This window comes from Panthera tigris, chromosome A1 (genome assembly GCF_018350195.1).
Source record: "Panthera tigris isolate Pti1 chromosome A1, P.tigris_Pti1_mat1.1, whole genome shotgun sequence".
NCBI classification, from domain to species: domain Eukaryota; kingdom Metazoa; phylum Chordata; class Mammalia; order Carnivora; family Felidae; genus Panthera; species Panthera tigris.
In genome coordinates, this window is record NC_056660.1 from 177,075,264 (window position 1) to 177,095,561 (window position 20,298).

The following is a 20,298-nucleotide window of genomic DNA, read 5'->3' on the forward strand; positions in this document are numbered from 1 at the left end:
AGGAACATCATGAGACAGTTGTACTGTTAGACTCTGACCTTCTCAAGGATACCTGTCCTACTCCATTTTATACTCTTGGGATCTGGCTATAGAATTAACGATAGGGTACAGGTATAGAGTAAGTTAGAGGAAGGTCTGTTCACTCTGCCGTGATGCTGGGAAGCACAAGGCTCTTCTGTACCAGCTGGCAAAGCCACCTCCCTCTCCCTTGCCCACTGCCTCTTTGGGTCACTGCCCATCTGTTTCATCCCGGCTGCAGCACAAAGTTGGGGTATAGGATGACTGCTCTAAATCACTCTACCTTAGGGATGGCCCCGGTGGGACTTACTGGAGGCTCAACTTGCCGGAGTGTAAGTGCTGAAAAAATATGTGCTACCTCTGATTAGTCGCTGCCAATAAACTATAGCTTTGCGGTTTAGCATGTCAACTCTGGAGTTCAATAGCCCCAAGTTTTAGCTTTTCCACTTACTATGTGTCACCTTGGGAAAAGTACCTAATCTTTTTGTGCCTCAGTTTCTATATTTACAAAGTGGTGATCGTAATACTAGCACTTCACAGAGAAACGTGATGATTAAATCAGATTACGTGTGTATGTAAGCAGCTTGAGCTATTTCCTGCACACGGTAAGCACTTATATTTTGCCAGTAGTATTTTTTCCTAAAAATAAATACACAGGCCATGCACAGAACGCTGTGAAGAAGACCAAGATCGTGGCAGCATGTGCAAAAAACAATTCTGTCCTGAAATGTGAGTTCCTGTTTTATACTTTTGGTGTCTGACCTATGTCTGGCTTCCTTTAAGTGCTTTATAGCCACGTTGTCCTCTGGTCCAGTGGTGAATGTCCCTTCAGCATGGGGTTTTAGTTTCAATCTACTGCCATATTTTTGATAATAAAGTTGCAAATCAACCAGACTGAGTTAATGGGTCATGTGGAGGGCACCCTTTCTATTTAGGGTTCACCAGAAATGTCTCTGATAACATTAGAAAACCGGGCTAATTGTTTTTTAAGAGGCTGAGAGACATGAACGTACTTCATCTACTTAGGCGTTTCCCACTGTGAGGGTGTTGCTCAGGTTCCACAGGCCAAAATCTCATGAGTTAAATATGTGGCTACACTTTCTCCTCCTTAGTCTTAGGGAATGGAACCTTAAGTATGAAAGATGTCTTGTACAGTATGTCAAAATGTTGAGCAGAGTAGCATTTCAATCTAAACACAAAAATGAAAAAAGAGCAGATGATTTCCCTTTTGCTGTAATTCACTTTGGGATGCATGTCATGAAGAGCACTATACAAAAGCAATTTTCATTGATTGACTGACTGATTGAGGAAAAGGGTGAATGTTCTTTCAGCGTACATCCCTACTGAAGTATGATTCTTATAGCTCCTGACAGCTCTTCACAATTTGTAGTTAAATGCCAGGTTGCGGTCGGGGTGTGTGTGTGTGCGGAGGGGAGGGGGGGTGTGTGCAGGAGAAGAAGAGAGATAAAATCATAATTAGAACTCTTTTTGGGTTTTTATTATAGCTGACTTGTGCCAAATAGTTACATAGATAAGGGTGAAATAAATTCAAATCTAAATGTTCTAATTGTTCCTTTCAATGTATTTAGATTTTACAGAATATAATTGTTAAAAATACCCTGTTAATGAGTTAGCTGAATGATCTAATCAGCGATGCTGACAACCACATAGCCACATAGTTCTTGTTCTACTTCTGTGGAAGGTGCTACTCTTTCTAGAACAATTAGTTTTAACTGAAATTCTGATGTAGAGAAGCACTCATCATCAGTGTCCTAGTCTTATAATTTGAAAAAGAATCAGTCACATTTCTGAACTGCCCTCTAATTCTACAACACACGCTCCTGCATTTGGTGATCTGGGCAAATCTTTCACTCTGTGATATAACTGAACGAGTGCTGATCTTCGGCTTACGTATGCAAACACTTAACACACCCAGAGATAACACTAAAAACATTTCACACACAAATTTAATCTTCCAAATATTGTAGCAGATCTGTGCCTAATCACTGTTACTATTGACTTGTCCTTAAAATTTTCTTTCTTTTTTATTTTTATTTTTTTATTTGAAAGAGAGAGAGTGCGTATATGCACACTGGGGAGAGGCAGAAGGAGAGAGAAAGAATCCCATGCAGGCTCCATGCTTAGAGCAGAGCCCAACGTGGGTGGGGCTCAATCCCTCCAACCTGGGATCATGACCTGGGCCAAAATCAAGTGTTGGACGTTCAACCAACTGAACCACCCAGGTGCCCGTAGTTTATTGTGTTAATGGCATAAAAATACATGGGGAGTTTTTTCCTTAATAATGTGAACTGGGGTTCCCTCAGTTGTTAAGTCCAAGGAATGCTGGTAGGACAGTAATCTTATTTGAAATAGATTCACTTAATTACAGTGGATCCTCAAGTGGACTAAATTTAATGCTAGCAAATTTAGATTTGTTTACAGATTATGGACAATAGCTTATTTGGAGAATATTTTTAAAAACATTGAGAGGGTGCCTGGGTGACTCAGTTAAGTGTCAGGCTTTTTATTTCAGCTCAAGTCATGATCTCATGATGGTGAGATCGAGCCCTGCATCGGGGCTCTGCTCTCAGTGTGGAGCCTGCCTAAGATTCTCTCTCTCCCTCTCTCTCTGCTCCTCTCTCACTCTCTCTCACTCTAAGATAAAAAATTAAAGTTTTTTGGGGCGCCTGGGTGGCTCAGTCAGTTAAATGTCCAACTTCGGCTCAGGTCATGATCTCACGATTCGTGGGTTTGACCCCTGTGTTGGGTTCTGTGCTGACGTGCAGAGCCTGCAGCCTGCTTCTGATTCTGTGTCTACCTCTCTCTCTCTCTCTCTCTGCCCCTCCCCCACTCAAGGTCTGTCTTTGTCTCTCTCTCAAAAATTAATAAAACATTAAAAAATTTTTTTCAAATAATAGATACTAAAACTATCAGCTCCTGAACCATGTACCATCTCACAAGAGGCATAACAACTTCCCTATTCCTCAGATTCCATATGTAAAATGAGAACTCTTTTAAAATAATCTTCAAATTCTAACTTTCTGTGAATCAGTTAACAATCATAGAAAAATTCTTCATATGAAAATAGTATTCCTCTTATACACTAGAAACGTCATTGGTTCATATATCCTTGTTGTTTTATAAAGAAACCAAGGCAGGCTGCATTTAGTGATATTATAGTAATATAATAGCATATAATAGTAATATACCTGGATGGCTCAGTCGGTTAAGCATCTGACTTCCACTCTGGTCATGAGCTCGCAGTTTGTGATTTCGAGCCCCGCTTCAAGCTCTAGTGCGGACAGCTCAGAGCCTGGAGCCTGCTTCAGATTCTGTGTCTCCCTTACTCTGCCCCTTCCCCACTCATGCTCTGTGTGTCTCTCTCAGAAAATGTAAATAAACATTAAATTTTTTTTTAATTAAAAAACAAGGACACTGAGGCTCTACAGTCACATAACAGATCATGATAAGCACATTTCCAGGTGCAAGGCATTTACAATGTGCTTCCTAGGCTGGTAGGCACAAATCGAAAGGTCTCTGAGGATATTGGAAAACCATTTATGTGGGTTCCTGCTTCATTTGCTATGGAAGCTTGAGGAGATAACTTTTACAATTTGGAATGGACACTCATCATGCAGTTATGCTTCCAGCAATATACATCCAGGTTGGGGGGAAAACAGTTCAAACTGGTAAATAATTGCAGTATCATTGCATCAGTTTAGTTTAAAGAGCTGACAAGCCCTCTCTAAACTCCAAGCACAATTAGTCATTAGGGTCTAGTTTTTCAGCACTGTTAAGCAATTTGTAACCCATTCCTTTTAATAGGGTTAGGCATTACTTAACCGACACAGATGCCTTGAAAACTGAAACCTCGAGTTATAAAGCAGCCACCTTGTTCATTACCTTCAGTGATAGGCAAATCATCTATAAAAACAGCATTTAATGGGCAACCAATGAATAATCAATGGCTCACTTTTCATCTGAGTGTGAAAATGAGAATAATCTAATACAAAGTCCCTCTGGTAAGATGCTGAAATCTCGAGTTCTGCTGCTCTTCAGGGCTGATTTATAAGGTCTTGGAAAGCTGATGTAAACAGATGATCAATGGGACCCATCCTTGCTCATAATAACCCCCAACTGGCCCACTCCCTCTTTTCCAAGTCCATCCCTTCAGGCTATTAGCTCTGTCCGGCTAATTCTTCCCACTACTCCTGCCTGCTGCTTTTACTCCGGCCATCCGTTCAGTCCAGCCGACTCAGAAGTAATTTTATACGCAGCAGAGAGCGGGTAGAATTGATTTTTCACTCAGTGCTCAGTTCCCATCTGAATAATTATCAATTTTACTGCCTCATAAAGGGCAGAGTCAAAATTTCAAATCAATTCAAAAGAGCTTTTGAGACGACAGAAATTGTGCATAAGAATAGAGGTCAAAGTTGTCAGTGACCTAAGGAGGTGATGTCAGATATTACTATACCCAATAGTTGACATCAGAGGCACTCAAGATGATATAACCTAGTGCTAATGCAAATCATATTTATGCTGACTACCAGAGACCAGTCATTAATATTTAAAATGCTATCTGAAAGCCTGCATTCCAAATAAATAGAATGTATTCTGCTGTTAATAAAGATATATCACTACTTAGTCATATGCTATAAAATAAAGGATTACCAAGTATTATTAACACACAGAAATTACTTAAACCAACAAATGCATGGTAATTCTGAGTAAAGACAAACTTGATGGTGTCCTGTACAACCACATCACTTGCTCTGCACAGTCTGATGGTATTTGTCTGGAATCACAGCCTATTGATTTTGGTAAAATTTTCTGCCAACTTAAAAGTTTCTGCCAAAGTTTATGAGACAATATTGTGATCAGGCTCAGTGCTGGCAGGAGGGATTTGGTGGTGGACTTGTCATTTGCCACGGTGGGGTGGGGGGCTGGGTCTGATTCCTGGCCAATTCATGGGTATTTATTTTCTCCACTGGCGGCATGCTCTCAGTCTGTGGTTCTCAACCTTCTCCTTGCAAAACACTGGAGGGCCAGGACACCCCCAACAGTACCACAGGTTACTGCAGCTGGGGAGGTGGGGAAGGGGGTAGGAGAGGTACATTCTTGATAGAAAGTATATTTTGAGGGGCACCTCGTGTGTGTGTGTGTGTGTGTGTGTGTGTGTGTGTGTGTGTGTAGCTCAGTTGGTTAAGTGTCTGACTCCTGGTTTCGGCTCCGGTCATGATCGCGTGGTGGGTGATTGGAGCCCCACACTGGGCTCTGCACTGATGGTGTGGAGCCTGCTGAGGATTCTCTCTCTCCCCCTCTCTTTCTGCCCCTCCCTTGGTTGCATGTGCACGAGGACACTCTCTCTCTAAAAATAAATAAGTTAATTTAAAAAAATGTATATCTTGTAATGGCATTCCTGATGAACATGAGATCTTATCCCCACCACTAGGCCCTTGAGAATCAATGGTATAAGTGATAAGGCTTTCGACCCAGACGAACCTTGTTTCAATTCCACTCTCCAGTTGATCTCTCTGCATCTCAATTTGTTCATCTGTAAAATGGGGATGACGATATCTACATTTCAGGGTTGTTGTGGGGGTGTAAATGAGAAGAGTTCTCTGAAAGTCCTCTCCTCGTGTGTCAATCCTGTCACCACTATATTAATCAAATTATCCATATAATTTGATTATTCATATAATTTGTTACCTAGTAACTAACCCATCATCTCTGTCCCACGTGACAGAAACTTTTTAAGGAAAGAAATTATGTCTTATGAATCTCAGTGGCTCTTGCATCTTGTACACAGAAAGTCCTCACTACGTGTGCTACCTTCCTCTTCTCTTTACTATATCACCAACATGTTGTAACAATTCCAGGATCATAACCAAATATTTACAGGCATACAGCACTTTGTTTAGTTACACAAAATCTTAATTACACACCTCCCCACAAGGAAAATAACAGGTTACTGAGACATCACCAAAAGTAAGTTTATATAACTTAATTTGCATATTAGTAAAAAAAAATGACAGCCAGGAAGAAAACCTCTTCCATGGCCAGCCCATTCTACGTTCATCATTTCTTCACTCAGAGTGACGCTTTCCGTTGGTGGCACGTGCCTTGTTTAACAAGGCTAGTAACCTTGTTAAAGTGTTTACATTTGCAAACCACAAACTATTATGAAGATAATTTGGCAAAATGAAACAAGTGGAAGCGGTATACAGCATCATTTCCAAAGTCAGTAGAATGGGAGAACATCAGAGTGATGGTATCTCCATAGAAAAATGGCATCATTCTCTTTGAAGTATTTCTGGCATGTGTCATTTATTTTTATGCATGCTGTTACTGTGATTTGCAGAAGTGAGTTTTCAAAAAACAGTATTAAACTTGGACCTTACTCATAGTAGCCAGTCAGAAAACACATCTGAAAATAAAGAACTTGTGGCTTTATTCCTTTTACTTAAATGCTCGTGGGAATATGAACTACCTGAACTTTTCTTATCTTAAATAAGAAGGATACCAACTGTAGTATGATGAACCGAAAGTTCTCACCAAGTTGCCTGGCACAGATTAGGAGCCCAGCAAGTGGCCGTTTCCTGACATACAGAGCACTCACAGGCAAACTTTAGAAGACTTAGAGGCTCCAGGAAAGAAAGCAGAGGTTGACTGTTTCTAGTTCTGGCTTCGCTTTTTATTGCTCTCAGGCCTCTGAAAGAGCTATCCTTTTTTTGCATTCTAGCTTCGCTGGGGTAAAAGACGTAGAGAGATTTCTTGAGGGTGAGCTAGTGTGCTACCCTACCTTGCGGGAAAATACTCCTAGAGAGTAACTGGTAAAGGGTCTTGGCAAGGACCATTTGTTCTAAGAGATATTCAGGGTCTAGGCTTCTGGGAAACTGTTTCTTAAGTCAGGTGACCGACCACCAGTTACCTGCTGTAGGACATCTGGATTTTGCTGCATAAAATGTAAGAGTCTCTGACCGGCCTGGGTGGCCTCTCTGCATCGAAGTGGCTTCTTGCCCTCCTTTGCTATGTGCTTGAAGAGGTAGGTGACGATGTAGTCTAAACTGGTACAGCAGCTGGAGGAGACAACTGTATCTGTACGAACAATAAATGAGAATTCCTTCGCATTACTAAGTGAGTTTTCATCTGATTAATTATAATGCCTCCGATTAAAAAAACCACTTTCTGGTTTCAAAGCACTTTTATCAAATTGTAAAACTCCTTGAGGGCAGGGATTTTACCTTGCTTATCTCTTTGAACCCAGTGTCTACTACAAGACCTGGTATAGAGACGTGTTAGTTAAGTAACTGACTCCTGGATTGAATTGGACAGAATTTTCCATTTGTGACCTCAACGATCGTCTGTTCAACTCAAGTGACTTTATTAAACATCTGTTGGTGCAAAGTGCTCTGCTGCAGAGGAAACAGGGTGTGGACTTGGTGCAAAATGCTCTCTTTCAGGGGAAACCTCTACCCTGGTCAAAGAGCTCGTGATTCAGTACATAAGTCACTGCTGCTCAGTGCTAGCCAAGAATGAGCGACACACTGCTGGGCGGATTTTGAGGAAGACATCACATTTGGATGGGGATCAAAAAGACTTTACGAAGGAGACAGAACCTAAGACGGGCTTGGGAAAGTTATTTCAGTTAGATATAAGGAAGGACATTTTTCAGGTAGAGAGATTCACACAATGTGCACAGTGTGGTGGGAAGTTAGGGATTTTGGAGTCAGACAGCTCTGGTTTCAAATCTCATCTTTTCTAATGACTTGCTGTGTTGTTACTCTGAAAGAACCAGTTAACCTTTCTCAGCATTTGTAAAATAACTTGCAGAGTTGAATGAGAAGAAAACAACTAGAAAGTCTCAGAATAAAAACAGCTGATATTTACTGACAGTTTACTGTGTTAGTTACACAAATTATTGTGCATCCTCACAATAGCTCTGTGATGGTAACTGTTATTATCTCCATTTACAGGCAAGAATAGTGAGGGATTAAATGACATGTCCAATGCCACACGGCTGGATGACTGTGGAGCCACTGTCTGAAAATAAACAAGGAGCTGAAGTTCTAGATTTATACTTTTAACCATGAAAATTAATACACATTAAACAAAATCAGGTTTTAAGCAAAAATACATGTAACCATCAAACACTTTGTTAAAACACAATGGATTCAAAAGATGACAATTACTACCAGTTTGCCCTCGTGTTGAAAAGAGGAGGGTGTATTCAGGGAGTAGGACTTTTGGGATGAGTGAAAGAATATATAGGGAGTCATAAGAGAGAAGGCTGACAAAGTAGGTTGGTGTCTTCCTTGAGGGCATCCAATAGTGAGCTGGGACAGTACATTTAATTTGAAAGACAACAGAGGTGTTATTAAAGGCTTCTTTTTTACAGCAAGCAAGTGACATGATGTAGCAACCATTTATTGACTATCTACTTTGTACATTAGAGTTATTATTCACTTACTTCTAACAATTACTTTGTATATAGTAGGTGTTGTTATTTGCATTTTTCAGTAAAAAAAAAAATGGATTTCGGAGATAAAGAGCTTATCCAACAAAGTTCATGGTTCTGATTCACAGAATGACACTGCCCAGATTTTTTGGCCAAAGGTAATAATGTACAGACACGATCCTGGGGGAGTTTATGATCAGTAACAGAAGTGACAAGAGGAACAATTAAAAACATTCAAAAATGGCAAAAATGGTAAATGCAGATGAGGAAAGTAGACAGGGAGAGTAGGGCTGGGAACCAGCAGATTATAAACTTCCTAAGGCAGTCATTAATTTCTTATTCATTTTATGAATCTCTGAGGTTTTGAGACACACGTGCCTTTCCTAGATTAGAGGTGCAATGTTAGTAGGCAAAGCAAGTCTGAGGAAGGTTTTATAGGTCTTGAGTTGTATTTAGTAATAATACCTAGAACGACAGAACACCACAGTTTACAAACTCTTTCATATAAATTGTTTTGGAGAGAAATGGCATAAGAAATAGAAAGAGGTAGGCTTGGTGGAAAGTTCTGACATACAGATAGATAAATGCATTTAAAACAGAGGATAACAGGGGCGCCTGGGTGGCTCAGTCAGTTAAGTGTCCAACTCTTGATTTTGGCTCAGGTCATGATCTCACAGGTTTATGAGATTTAGTCCTGTGTCAGGCTCTGTGCTGTCAGCATAGAGCCTGCTTGGGATTCTCTCTCTCCCTCTCTTTCTGCCCCTCCCTCCCTGTCTCTTTCTCAAAGTAAATTAATAAACCCTAAAAGTAAATAAAAAAATAAAATAGAGGATAATAGTAGTTGGTGCAGGATCAGTAGGGGTTGAATGAAGGTCTACAAGATGGGAACGGACAATAGCTTAGGGAAACCATAGCACTATGGAAGCTATATATACAAGCAAATTGTGGTGCTATATTTTCCTCTTAAGAAAGGGGCTCTTTTTCTCCCAAAATCAGGGCATTTGATTGATGGATTAATCGTTTATCTCTCCCCACTATCTGGGTTGCTGTGCAGAAAAGGAAGATTAGATTTTATAATTCCAGGAGGTAGTATAATGTAGTGGAAAAGATCTAGGCCTAAGAATCAGGTATAGACTGGTTGAGCTTGGTTGCTTTTCTCTTTTCCTTCACATTTCTACTTTTGAAGTCCCAATCATGAAAGTAAATGGATTAAGTAACTTAATATCTACAAAAGGAAGCGAGCAGGAAATAGATATGGTTTCCCTCACCAGTAAAGAGCAATATGCTATCAATCATACAAAAATTATAAAGACTTCACATAGATTTGGTGACCGCATGCCATGCAGGTTGCATTAAAAGGTTCCAATCTACTGAGTCAGCTATGAAAAAGCCAGGTAAACACTTTAGACATGAAGGTTGGAACATATATCCTTGCAATAAAAGCAAGAAGAAGAGATTCCATTATGGCTGATTTATGGTTGGGGACTTTGAAACGGATAAATGTTATTTTAGGGTAGATTGAAAGGTGTAGAATCATAAGGATCAAGGGCCGTTTGATCAAAAACAGAATGAATAGTGCTGAGGACTATGTATTATTATTGGTTTTCTTTATTTGCAGCTCAAGCTATTATGTGAGATTCAAATAATGAAACTCTCCTGACATAAAAGGATGGGCAGAAGTCATGAATTTTCATATTTTGTCCTGGTTCTTGGTATTCAGAATTGTTAAATTTTTTAAAACGTTTTATTTATTTTTTTGAGAGAGCACAAGTCGGGGCGTGAGAGAGAGGGGGGCAGAGGATCTGAAGTAGGCTCTGCCCTGACAGCAGCAAGCCTGATGGAGGGCTTGAACTCACAAGATCAGGACCTGAGCCGAAGTCTGACACTTAACCGAATTAGCCACCCAGGAGTCCCAGTATTCAGACTCTTTTAAAAAAAGGATTCATTCGGGGCACCTGAATGGCTCAGCCTGTTGAACATCTGACTTCGGCTCAGGTCATGATCTCATGGTTCATGGGTTCGAGCGCCACATCAGGCTCTGTGCTGACAGCTCAGAGCCTGGAGCCTGCTTCGGATTGTGTCTCCATCTCTCTCTGCCCCTCCCCCACTTGCTCTCTCTCTCTCTCTCTCTCTCAAAAATAAGTAAACATTAAAAAAAATGACAAAAAAAAAAGGATTTATCTGCAATGTAGACAATTAAAAAATTTTTTTTAATGTTTATTTTTGAGAGACAGAGAGAGACAGCATGAGCAGGAGAGGGGCAGAGAGAGAGAGAGAGAGGGAGGGAGACCCAGAATACGAAGCAGGCTCCAGGCTCTGAGCTGTCAGCACAGAGCCTGATGTGGGGCTTGAACTCATGAGCCCAGAGATCATGACCTGAGCTGAAGTCGGACTGCAATGTAGACAATTTTAGACACAATGTTTAAGTCGAATGGTCACTTTGTTCTCTCTAGCAACTTGTTGTTTGGCATTAAAACCAAATGCTCCTTTTCTCCTGCAACAGGTCTCTACAGGAAGCACATGCATCATTAATAAGCCTCCTGTTCACTAGGACCCATCATGGAAAACTGTTCTGAAAAGTTAACTGTATAGGAAAGAGTTGCTTGACTGAGTCAGGAGAATAATAATGGGGCTGAGCTAAAATTTGGCTTTGGCTCAAAATTTCTCACCATGGCAGAAGAGAGGAAGGAGGTCTTAGAAAAATACAGTGTGAAAGGCAATTTCAGAAACGAAAGGCCTGTCTGGGTGGTGCACAGTTTTGGAAATAGGTGGCTCTGGATTTGAATCTGTCTGTATTTTCTAGATGTTTAACTTCATGGAGCTTTAATTTGCAACTCTGTAAAATGTGCTTAATACCACCTACTTTGCAAGGTCTTGTGAGAAATTAGTAAAGTGTGTAAAGACTGTTAACATAGTGCTCAACACAGAGCAGGCTTCCCCCTTTTCACTTTCCATCTGTTTTCCTGGCGGTTTCAGTCCCTTAAATACAAAGCCCATCATTTTGTTTGGCAAACTCATAGTAGCTGTCTTCTACTTTTAGCATGTTTTTGGTGGGAGAAACTAGTGTACAAGGTCTCTAAGTTTCTAAATATTTCCTGAATGTCTTGTTTCCATGTTATATTCATACCACTTAATCTAATTCAAGAATGTGTTCAAAATAACAACATATTCTATTCATAATGAACATTTTATTAATAGTGGCCTTGATGAGGAAAGGTCTGGTGGCTTCCAGTTGGTTCAAATTTTCACTTGCCCTCACAATTTCTTGTTTTTGCCTTTTGTGCTATCTTTTACTTCTTGGAATGACCCTCACTGCTGCCCCAGCTAATCTTCAGAGGCCTTCCCTGATCACTTCTAAAGAAGCCACATTTGATCATTCTCCAGTCATTATCCCATTTTAAGTCTTTGTTTAGCACTTGCAATGACCTGACTTTTTCTTGTGTGTGTGTGTGTGCGTGTGCGTGTTTGTGTGTGTGTGTGTGTGTGGTCATGTATTTATTGTTTATCTTTTCCCTCTAGAGTAAAAGCTTCACATCAGCAGGGACCTTCTCTGTTTTGTTCCCTTTAGTACTGCCAAGTACATAGTATGTGCATAATTGGTACTTACTGAATGAATGACTTGAGTGTCACTATTATTAAGAGCAGCTTTTTGTAAGTTCTGCACTTGGTCTCTATATGTAAGAGAATGGTTTCTATATGTAAGAGTGTGGTGGGGGGTGATGGTGGCTGGGTAATAAAAAGATAGAAAATAGGGGCACCTGGGTGGCTCATTTGGTTAAGCATCTGACTCTTGGTTTCAGCTCAGGTCAGGATCTCACAGTTTTGTGAGTGCGAGCCCTGGGTCAGGCTTCTTCTCTCTCTCCCTCTCCCCTACTCACACCGTCTCTGTCTCTCTTAAAATAAACTTTAAAAAAATAAAAAGAAAATATAGTCACTTTTCTCATTCACCTTTCTCTTTCCCCACATTACAGCTTGCCTGAAACTAAAAATGCTGATGAATGAGGATAACCAAAAATTGTTAATATCATGTTAAGCATATTAGGTGAGTTACTACCCTATCACTGATTCAATTTTTTTTTTGTGCTTCCGTCTCAGTTTTTCCAGAGGCTAAAGTAGAACTGAAGCCTGCTTGTAACCCAAACGATAACTATAAATGCCTCTTTGCAGATCTATTATTGTTGGAAAAGGAGAAACCCAAGTGGGTACTTTTGATAGTCCTTTTTCTTGAAGATTAGATACATCTAGGGCAGGGTGGTGAGGCGAAGAGGAATGGGTTTTCGAGTCAGAAAGACTCCTAGATCAGGCACTTATTGGTTGTGTAACCTTCTGCAAGTTGTTTGACCTCCCTGAGCCACAGCTTACTCATCTGTATAATGAAATATAATGAAAATAACATTACTCAATTAACTTAATCAATAAATATTTACTGAGCACTTACTATATGCTAGGCACTGGGAATAAAGTGGTGCCTCAAGACACTGTTTCTGTCCTTCAGAAAACTGCAATCAAGTAGGAAATAAGGACACACAGAGTATGTAACCCAGTTTTGGTAGGCACAGTGGTTCTGAGAATGACAAGGCTGAAGTACCCACCTGAAAACACCTATGACAGCATCAGGCACAGAGTACATGTCCATAAACATACACTTAGTAAGTGTTAGCACCAGGACTTACATCCACGCTCAGTACTCCCTCCCTAATGCCACTTCATCAAGACTCCCTTGAGAGCCTTGTTGAAATGCAGATTCCAGGCCTGAGACCACACTTTGAGAGCAATATAGCCGCCTGCAACTAATTCAAAATCTTCAAGTATTACTATGATGTGAGTTAAAAGAATGTCAAGCCAAACTGTAATAAGAAAAGACAAGGCTTCAGTTTCTGTCCTTGAAGGATTAACTGCTATGAGAATTTTTCCTTCTGCCATAAACAACTAGAAAACAGGACAAAAATATGAAACAACATTTTTCAATTATTGCACAACAAGCAGTACAGGGCTATTAAACCAGAGAGGAGGGAAACAAATGATGTGATTGCTCAAGCTTATTGCCCCAAGTAGTTTCCAGGCTACAGACCAGGAACGGGGAACCCAAACTGAGCTAAGCAGTCTCACTGAGTTGAAGAGAAACAGTTTGAATTTGGGGAGACTGAGGCAGCTAGAACTCATGGGACAGAGTTTCAGAGAGTGGGAGCTATACAAAGAGACAGTTCTGGAGATCTGTAAAGGAGTCCTTCCCATCCAGTCTTCGAATAATAACAGAGATATACAACACATGTGTAGTTCCAGAAGGAATGGAGATAGCGGGAAAGAGGTAGACTGTGATTATTTGAAGGCAAACTGTGCTGATATTATTTGAAGGTGTAGATTATAAACCCTAGAGTACCACTAAAAATAAAAAAGTCTGGCTAATAAACTCATAGGGGGTATAAAATGGATTCATAAGAAAGATGTAATTAATCCTAACCAAAAGAAGGCAGGAAAAAAAAGAAAAAAGAAACAAAGTTCAGACCAAATAAAAAGAAAACAAGTAGCAATATTATAGATTTAAACTCAAATACACTGGTAGTTACATTAAATATAAATGGTTGAAACACTAATTAGAAGGCAGAGACAGTGAGATTTGATATAAAAATATGACCCACCTATAAGCTGTGTGTTTGGCAAATACATTCATGTGCTAACTCCCAGAACCTGTGAATGTGTTAGATTATACAGCAAAGAATAAATAAGACTGCAGGTGGACTAAGATTGCTAATTAGTTGAGCGAAACATAGGGAGATTATTTTGGATTATCTGGGTAGGCCCAAGTAATCCCAAAGGTCCTTAAAAGTAAAAGAGAGAAGCAGGAGAGGTCAGATTTAGAGGGAGATGTATTTATAGAAGAATGGTTACAGATGCAATCTTGCTGGTGTTGAAGATGAAGGGGGGCCATGAGCCAAGGAATTTAGGTGGTCTCCAGAAACTGGAACAGGCAAGGAAATGGATTTGGTCCTAGAAAGGAACACAGCTCTGCTGACACTTTCATTTTATAGCCCAGTGAGACCCATGTCACATTTATGATCTAAAGAACCATAAGATAATAAATGTACATTAGTTTAAGCCACCAAGCTTGTACAAATTTGTTATAATAGCAATAGAAAATACCTGCTGTCTACAAGACACAGAAAGATTAAAAGGGAAATGATAGAAAAAGAGGCAACCTAATCAAAAGAAAGCTGGAGAGGCTAGTAATATCAGACAAAGTAGATTTCAGAAGAAAGAGTATTAAAAAAAAAAAAGAAGAGTATTGCAAGAGATAAAGAAGGTCATTTCATAATGATAAAGGAGAAAATTGACCAAAGGAACATAACAATCCTAAATATTTATGTATCTAGTAACAAAGCTTTGAAATACTTTATATAAAAACTGATAGAACTGAAAGGAGAAATGGAAAAATCTATATAGTCAGACTTCAGCACTTCTCTCTTGGTGGTTCATAGAATAAGTAGAAAACAAACAACCAGTAATAATATAGAAAATCTGAACAATTAGACCACCATAGAACATTCTTCCCAACAACAGTGGAATGCACAGTTATTTCAAGTGCCCATGGCACATTCATCGTATTTTGAACATAAAAAGGATGCAATAAATATAAAGATTATAAAAATTACTGAGTATTTCCTATGACCACAATGGAATTAAACTAGAATCAGTAACAGATATCAGGAACACCTGTGAATATACAGAAATTAAAAACCCTGTGCCTCTAAGTAACAATCCACTGATAAAAGAAGAATTCAGCAGGACAATTAGAAAATATTTTTGAACGGAATAGAAAAAAAAAATCTCAAAATATATAAAATTTTTGTGAGGAATAGCTATAGCAGTGCTTAGATGAAAGCATTAAATGTGTATATTAGCAAAGAGGAAAGGTCTAAAATCAGTTATCTATGTATCTACTTGACAAAATTAAGAAAAGAAAAAGCAAAGTAAACTAAAGGAAGGAAATGATAAAGGCCATATATGAAATTAATGAAATAAAAGATGGAAAAATAAAAGAGAATTCAATGAAAACTGAAAGCTGGTTCTGTGCAATAAAACTGATCAATCTAGAGCCAGAATGAGAAAAAAAAAGAGAGAGAAGACACAAATTGTCAATTTCAGGGATGGAAGAGGGGAATCACTACAGACCTTGCTCAAATCATATTGTATAACAATGGGATATTATGAACAATTTTATGTCAATGTCAGATGAACTTCAGATGAAATGGAGAAATTCTTTTGAAGATACAAACTACCAAATGCTACGCCAGATCTAATAAATAAGTGGAATAGTCCTGTATCCATGAAAAAATTTAATTTGTAGTTAAAAAAACTTACTAACAACAATAAAAAATCTAGGCTTAAAGGCCTCACTAAGGAGATCTGATAACCATTTAAGTAAGAACTAATAACAATTCTCCACAAACTTTTTAAGAAAATAGGAGAGGTGGAAACAATCCTCAAGTCATTTTATGATGGCATTAGACTGACACTAAAACAAGGCAAAGATACAGAAGAACAAAGAGTACAAGATACGGAAGAAGAACTATAGAAAAACTACTGAGAACACATCAATATCTGTCATGAACATAGATGTAAAAAATCTGTATCAAAATTTTAGAAAGTCGATTTCAATAACATATAAGAAGGATGTGTTACAACCTAGTGTGGAATGCAAGGCTGGTTTTACATTCAAATACCCATCAATGTGATGATTAACATTATGTAATGTATTAAAAAAGCAAAGCCATATAATCATCTTAGTAGATGTAGATAAATAATTTGATAAAATTCAATATTCATTCATGATAATACTCTCAGAAAACCACAAATAAGGGAATTTTTTCAACAAGATAAAAGAGCATCTATATAAAAACCTATGGCTAACATTAGACTGAATGGTGAAAGAATGAATGGAGACATTTCCTTGGAGACAAGGAAAAAAATGTTTGCTATCATTACTTCTACTCAACATTGTATTGTAGACCCTAGCCAGTGTGATAAGGCAAGGAAAAAAAAGCCATACAGACTGGAAAGGAAGAGATGAAACTGTCTTTATTTGTAGGTACATCTATGCAGAAAATCTTAAGACATCTACAAAAACTACCAGAATTAATAGGTGGGTTTAGTAAGGTTGAAGGATATATGGTGAACATACAAAAAAAATCAACTGCAATTCTGCACAGTAGCCAAAAACAATGGGAAATTAAAATTCAATACCATGTACAATAGCATAAAAACATAAAATACGTAGTTATAACAAAATAAGTACAAGAGTCATACGTTTAAAGCTACAAAAACGCTGTTGAGAAAAATTAAGGAAGACCTAAATAAATGGACAGATATGCCATTTTCAGGAATTGAAAGTTCAATATTGCTAATATGTTAACTGCCCCCAAATTGGGCTAGAGATTCAACGCAATCCCCACGAAAATTCCCCTATTCATTTATTTTTTCTAACGAGAAACTGACAAATTGACACTAAGGTGTATATAAAAAGACAAAGGACCCAGAATAGCCAAGACCACTTTAAAAGAGAAAAACAGGGGCACCTGGGTGGCTCAGTCAGTTAAGTGTCTGACTCTTTATTTCAGTTCAGGTCATGATCTCACAATTTGTGGGATTTAGTCCCATGTCAGGCTCTGCACTGACAGCCGAGTGCCTACTTGTGATTTTCTCTTTGGCTCTCTCCCGTGCTTGCGCGCGCTCTCTCTCTCTCTCTCTCTCTCTCTCTCTCTCAATATAAATAAACATTAAAAAAAATAGAGAAAAACAAAATTAGAGGGCTATACTCTCTGATTTCAAGATGTACCAGAAAGTTAGGACAAAAGTTAAGAATCAGAACAGTATAGAATTGGCACAAAGTAATTCAATAAGGAAAGAACATTCTTCAACAAAAGGTGCTAGAACAATTGAATAACTGTATGCTAAAAAACAGCTTTTGTCTCATACACAATATTATATACAAAAAGTTTAGTTGAAATGGTTCACAGACCTAAACATAAGATCAAAAACTATAAAACTTCTGAAGAAAACATAAAAACCACCTGTCTGGCCTTGGGTTAAGCAAAGATTTCTTAGGATAGGACCCAAAAGACATGAACCATAAGAGAAAAAATAAGTAAATTGGACTGCCTCAAAATTAAAAAAAACTTTGCTCTTATAATAAGATGAGACTGTTAGAAAATAAAAATACAAGCCAAGCCTGAAAAAATATTTTCAAAACACATATCTGATAAAGGATCTGTATCCAGAATATTTAATATATGTTTACAAGATAAATAACCCAGTTTAAAAAAATGGGTAAAGGATTCAAACAAATACATCACTAAAGAAGATACATGAATGGCCCATAAGCATGAAAAGATGTTCAAATCACTATTCAGTAGTGAAAGAAATATTAAAAACATCATGAGATTCCTCTTAACTCCCACTAGGATGGCTAAGATTAAAAAGACTGACAATACCAAGTGTTAGGGAGGTTACTGGGAAACTGGAACCCTCAAACGTTGTTGGGAGAGCAAAATGGTGCAGTCATTTTGGGAAACAGTGTCACAATTTTTTTATAATGTTAAAAATACACTTAGCATACAACTCAAAAATCCCACTCCTAGCTATTTCCCCAAGAGAAATACTACCTGTCCACGGAAAGACTTGTACATTCACAGTAGCATTGTACAAAACAACCAAGTAATGGAAACAACTCAAAAGTCCATCAGCTGGTGAATATATAAATAGATAAGTTGTAGTATTCCACACAATGGGATAATACTCAGCAACAGAAAGGAATAAACTGACTTTCAAAACAGCATGAAAGAATCTCAAAGGCGTTATGCTAAACGAAAGAGAAAGGTATATACATCATAGGATTCCACTTAGATGAAATTCTGGAAAAGGTAAACTATAGTGAAAGAAAGTAGACAGTGGTTCCTTGGGGCTGGAGTGAGGGGGAAGGGACTGATTAGAAGGGGGCACTAGAGCGCTTTCTGTGGTGAAGAAAATGTTCCATATCTCAGTTGTGATGGTTCATGACTGTGTATATATGTTTGTTATAGTCACTGAACAACTAACTGTTCACTTAAAATCAATGTGTATAAATTATACCTTTAAGCGGATTAAAAATTAAGCTGTACATCAAAATACAAAAAGGCATTTTCTCACTTGCAAGCAATAATTATGAAATAATCTCTTAGTTTGGGTACATAATTTTTTCCTGTCTGTAGGATGATCATCTTAGTAAGCACATACATTAAGAGACCACAATCAAGTTTTTCCTCTGGAAATCATGTTCTCCACAATACTTACCAAGAGTAGTGAGTCCCTCGGAGATAGATGTGAGAACATACAACAGTACAGGAGGCTCTAAGTTGGTGATGAAGCTCATGTGGTCCTGGGTGAGACACTCCAGGAGTGGATAGTAAGACTGGCTCAGTTTCCGATATTGCTAAAACACAGAGATACCAAGTGTCAAGCCACTGGGAAGCAAAAGACATGTTAAGGTCTAGTGGAAACTGCCATTTATAATATTAGAAAATATAAACCTACCTAAATATAAATATATAAAATAAATACATGGAACAAATGACAAACACATGATTCTCAATTCGGTATTTAAGGGGGTTCTAATAGGAATCTCTTGATCTCTAGAAATCCTAATTTGAAGATACAGCACAGAAAGTATCCTCAATTTTACCTTACATGGATAACACTTAAATGCAAATAAAAATCTGTAGTGTGGAATTTAGAAGACTGAATTCTTCCTCAAAAAAAAAAAAAAAGTTAGAGATGGAGGGAGCCTAACCATTAGAGACTCTTAAAAATTGAGAATAAACTGAGGGTTGATGGGGGGTGGGAGGGAGGGGAAAGTGGGTGATGGGCACTGAGGAGGGCACCCGTTGGGATGAACACTAGGTGTTGTATGGAAACTAATTTAACAATAAATTTCATATTAAAAAAAACAACTAAAAATAGAGTTACCCTACGATCCAGCAATTGCACTATAAGGTATTTACCCAAAGGATACAAAGATACAGATTGGAAGGGGTACATGTACTTCAATGTTTATAGAAGCATTATCAACAATAGCAAAACTATGGAGAGAGCCCAAATGTCCACTGACTGATGAATGGATAAAGATGTGGTACGTACACACACACACACACACACACACACACACACACACACACACACAGGAATATTATTCAGTCATCAAAAAGAATAAGAGCTTGCCAATTGCAACGGCGGCGTAGATGGAGCTAGAATGTATCATGCTAAGTGAAATAAGTCCATCAGAGAAAGACAAATACCATAGGATTTGACTCATATGTGGAATTTAAGAAACAAAGCAGATAAATCTATGGGAAGTGGAGGAAAAAGACAAGGGAGGGAAACAAACCACAAGAGAGACAGAAAAAACTGAGGGTTGATAGAGGGAGGTGGGTGGAGGGGATGGGTTAAATGGGTTATGGGTATTAAGGAGGGCACTTGTTGTGATGAGCACTGGCTGTTGTATGTAAGTGATGAATCACTGAATTCTACTCCTGAAACCAATACTGCACTTCATGTTAACTGAAATTTAAATTGAAAAAAAAAAAGACAATTATTTTCTGGTTGGAAATATTGTAACTCTGAACAGTTATTACTAGTGGTAAGGCAGCCTTTTTTTTTTTTTTTTTTTAACACAAAGCTTTTGCTGTTATAATAGGATTTGGCATCATGGTCTGTTGTACTTACAGAGTGCCTGCCCATCTAATTAAATCATAATTTGGTCAATGGCTTAATATTTGCTATATACTATGAGC

The 20,298-nt window shown here is 38.4% G+C and overlaps 1 protein-coding gene across 2 annotated transcripts in view; it reads right to left on the bottom strand.

Annotated features, from left to right (window-relative positions):
- The window catches only part of RANBP17 (RAN binding protein 17), a 330,708-nt gene that overhangs the window by 22,481 nt on the left and 287,929 nt on the right, over positions 1 to 20,298 (bottom strand). For both annotated transcript variants that reach the window (XM_042992442.1, XM_042992448.1), the window contains 2 exons: positions 18,803 to 18,941; positions 6,950 to 7,116 (listed from right to left, as the gene is read on the bottom strand). In XM_042992442.1, coding sequence (XP_042848376.1) covers positions 6,950 to 7,116; positions 18,803 to 18,941 — 306 coding nt within the window. The remainder of the gene's footprint in view (positions 1 to 6,949; positions 7,117 to 18,802; positions 18,942 to 20,298) is intronic.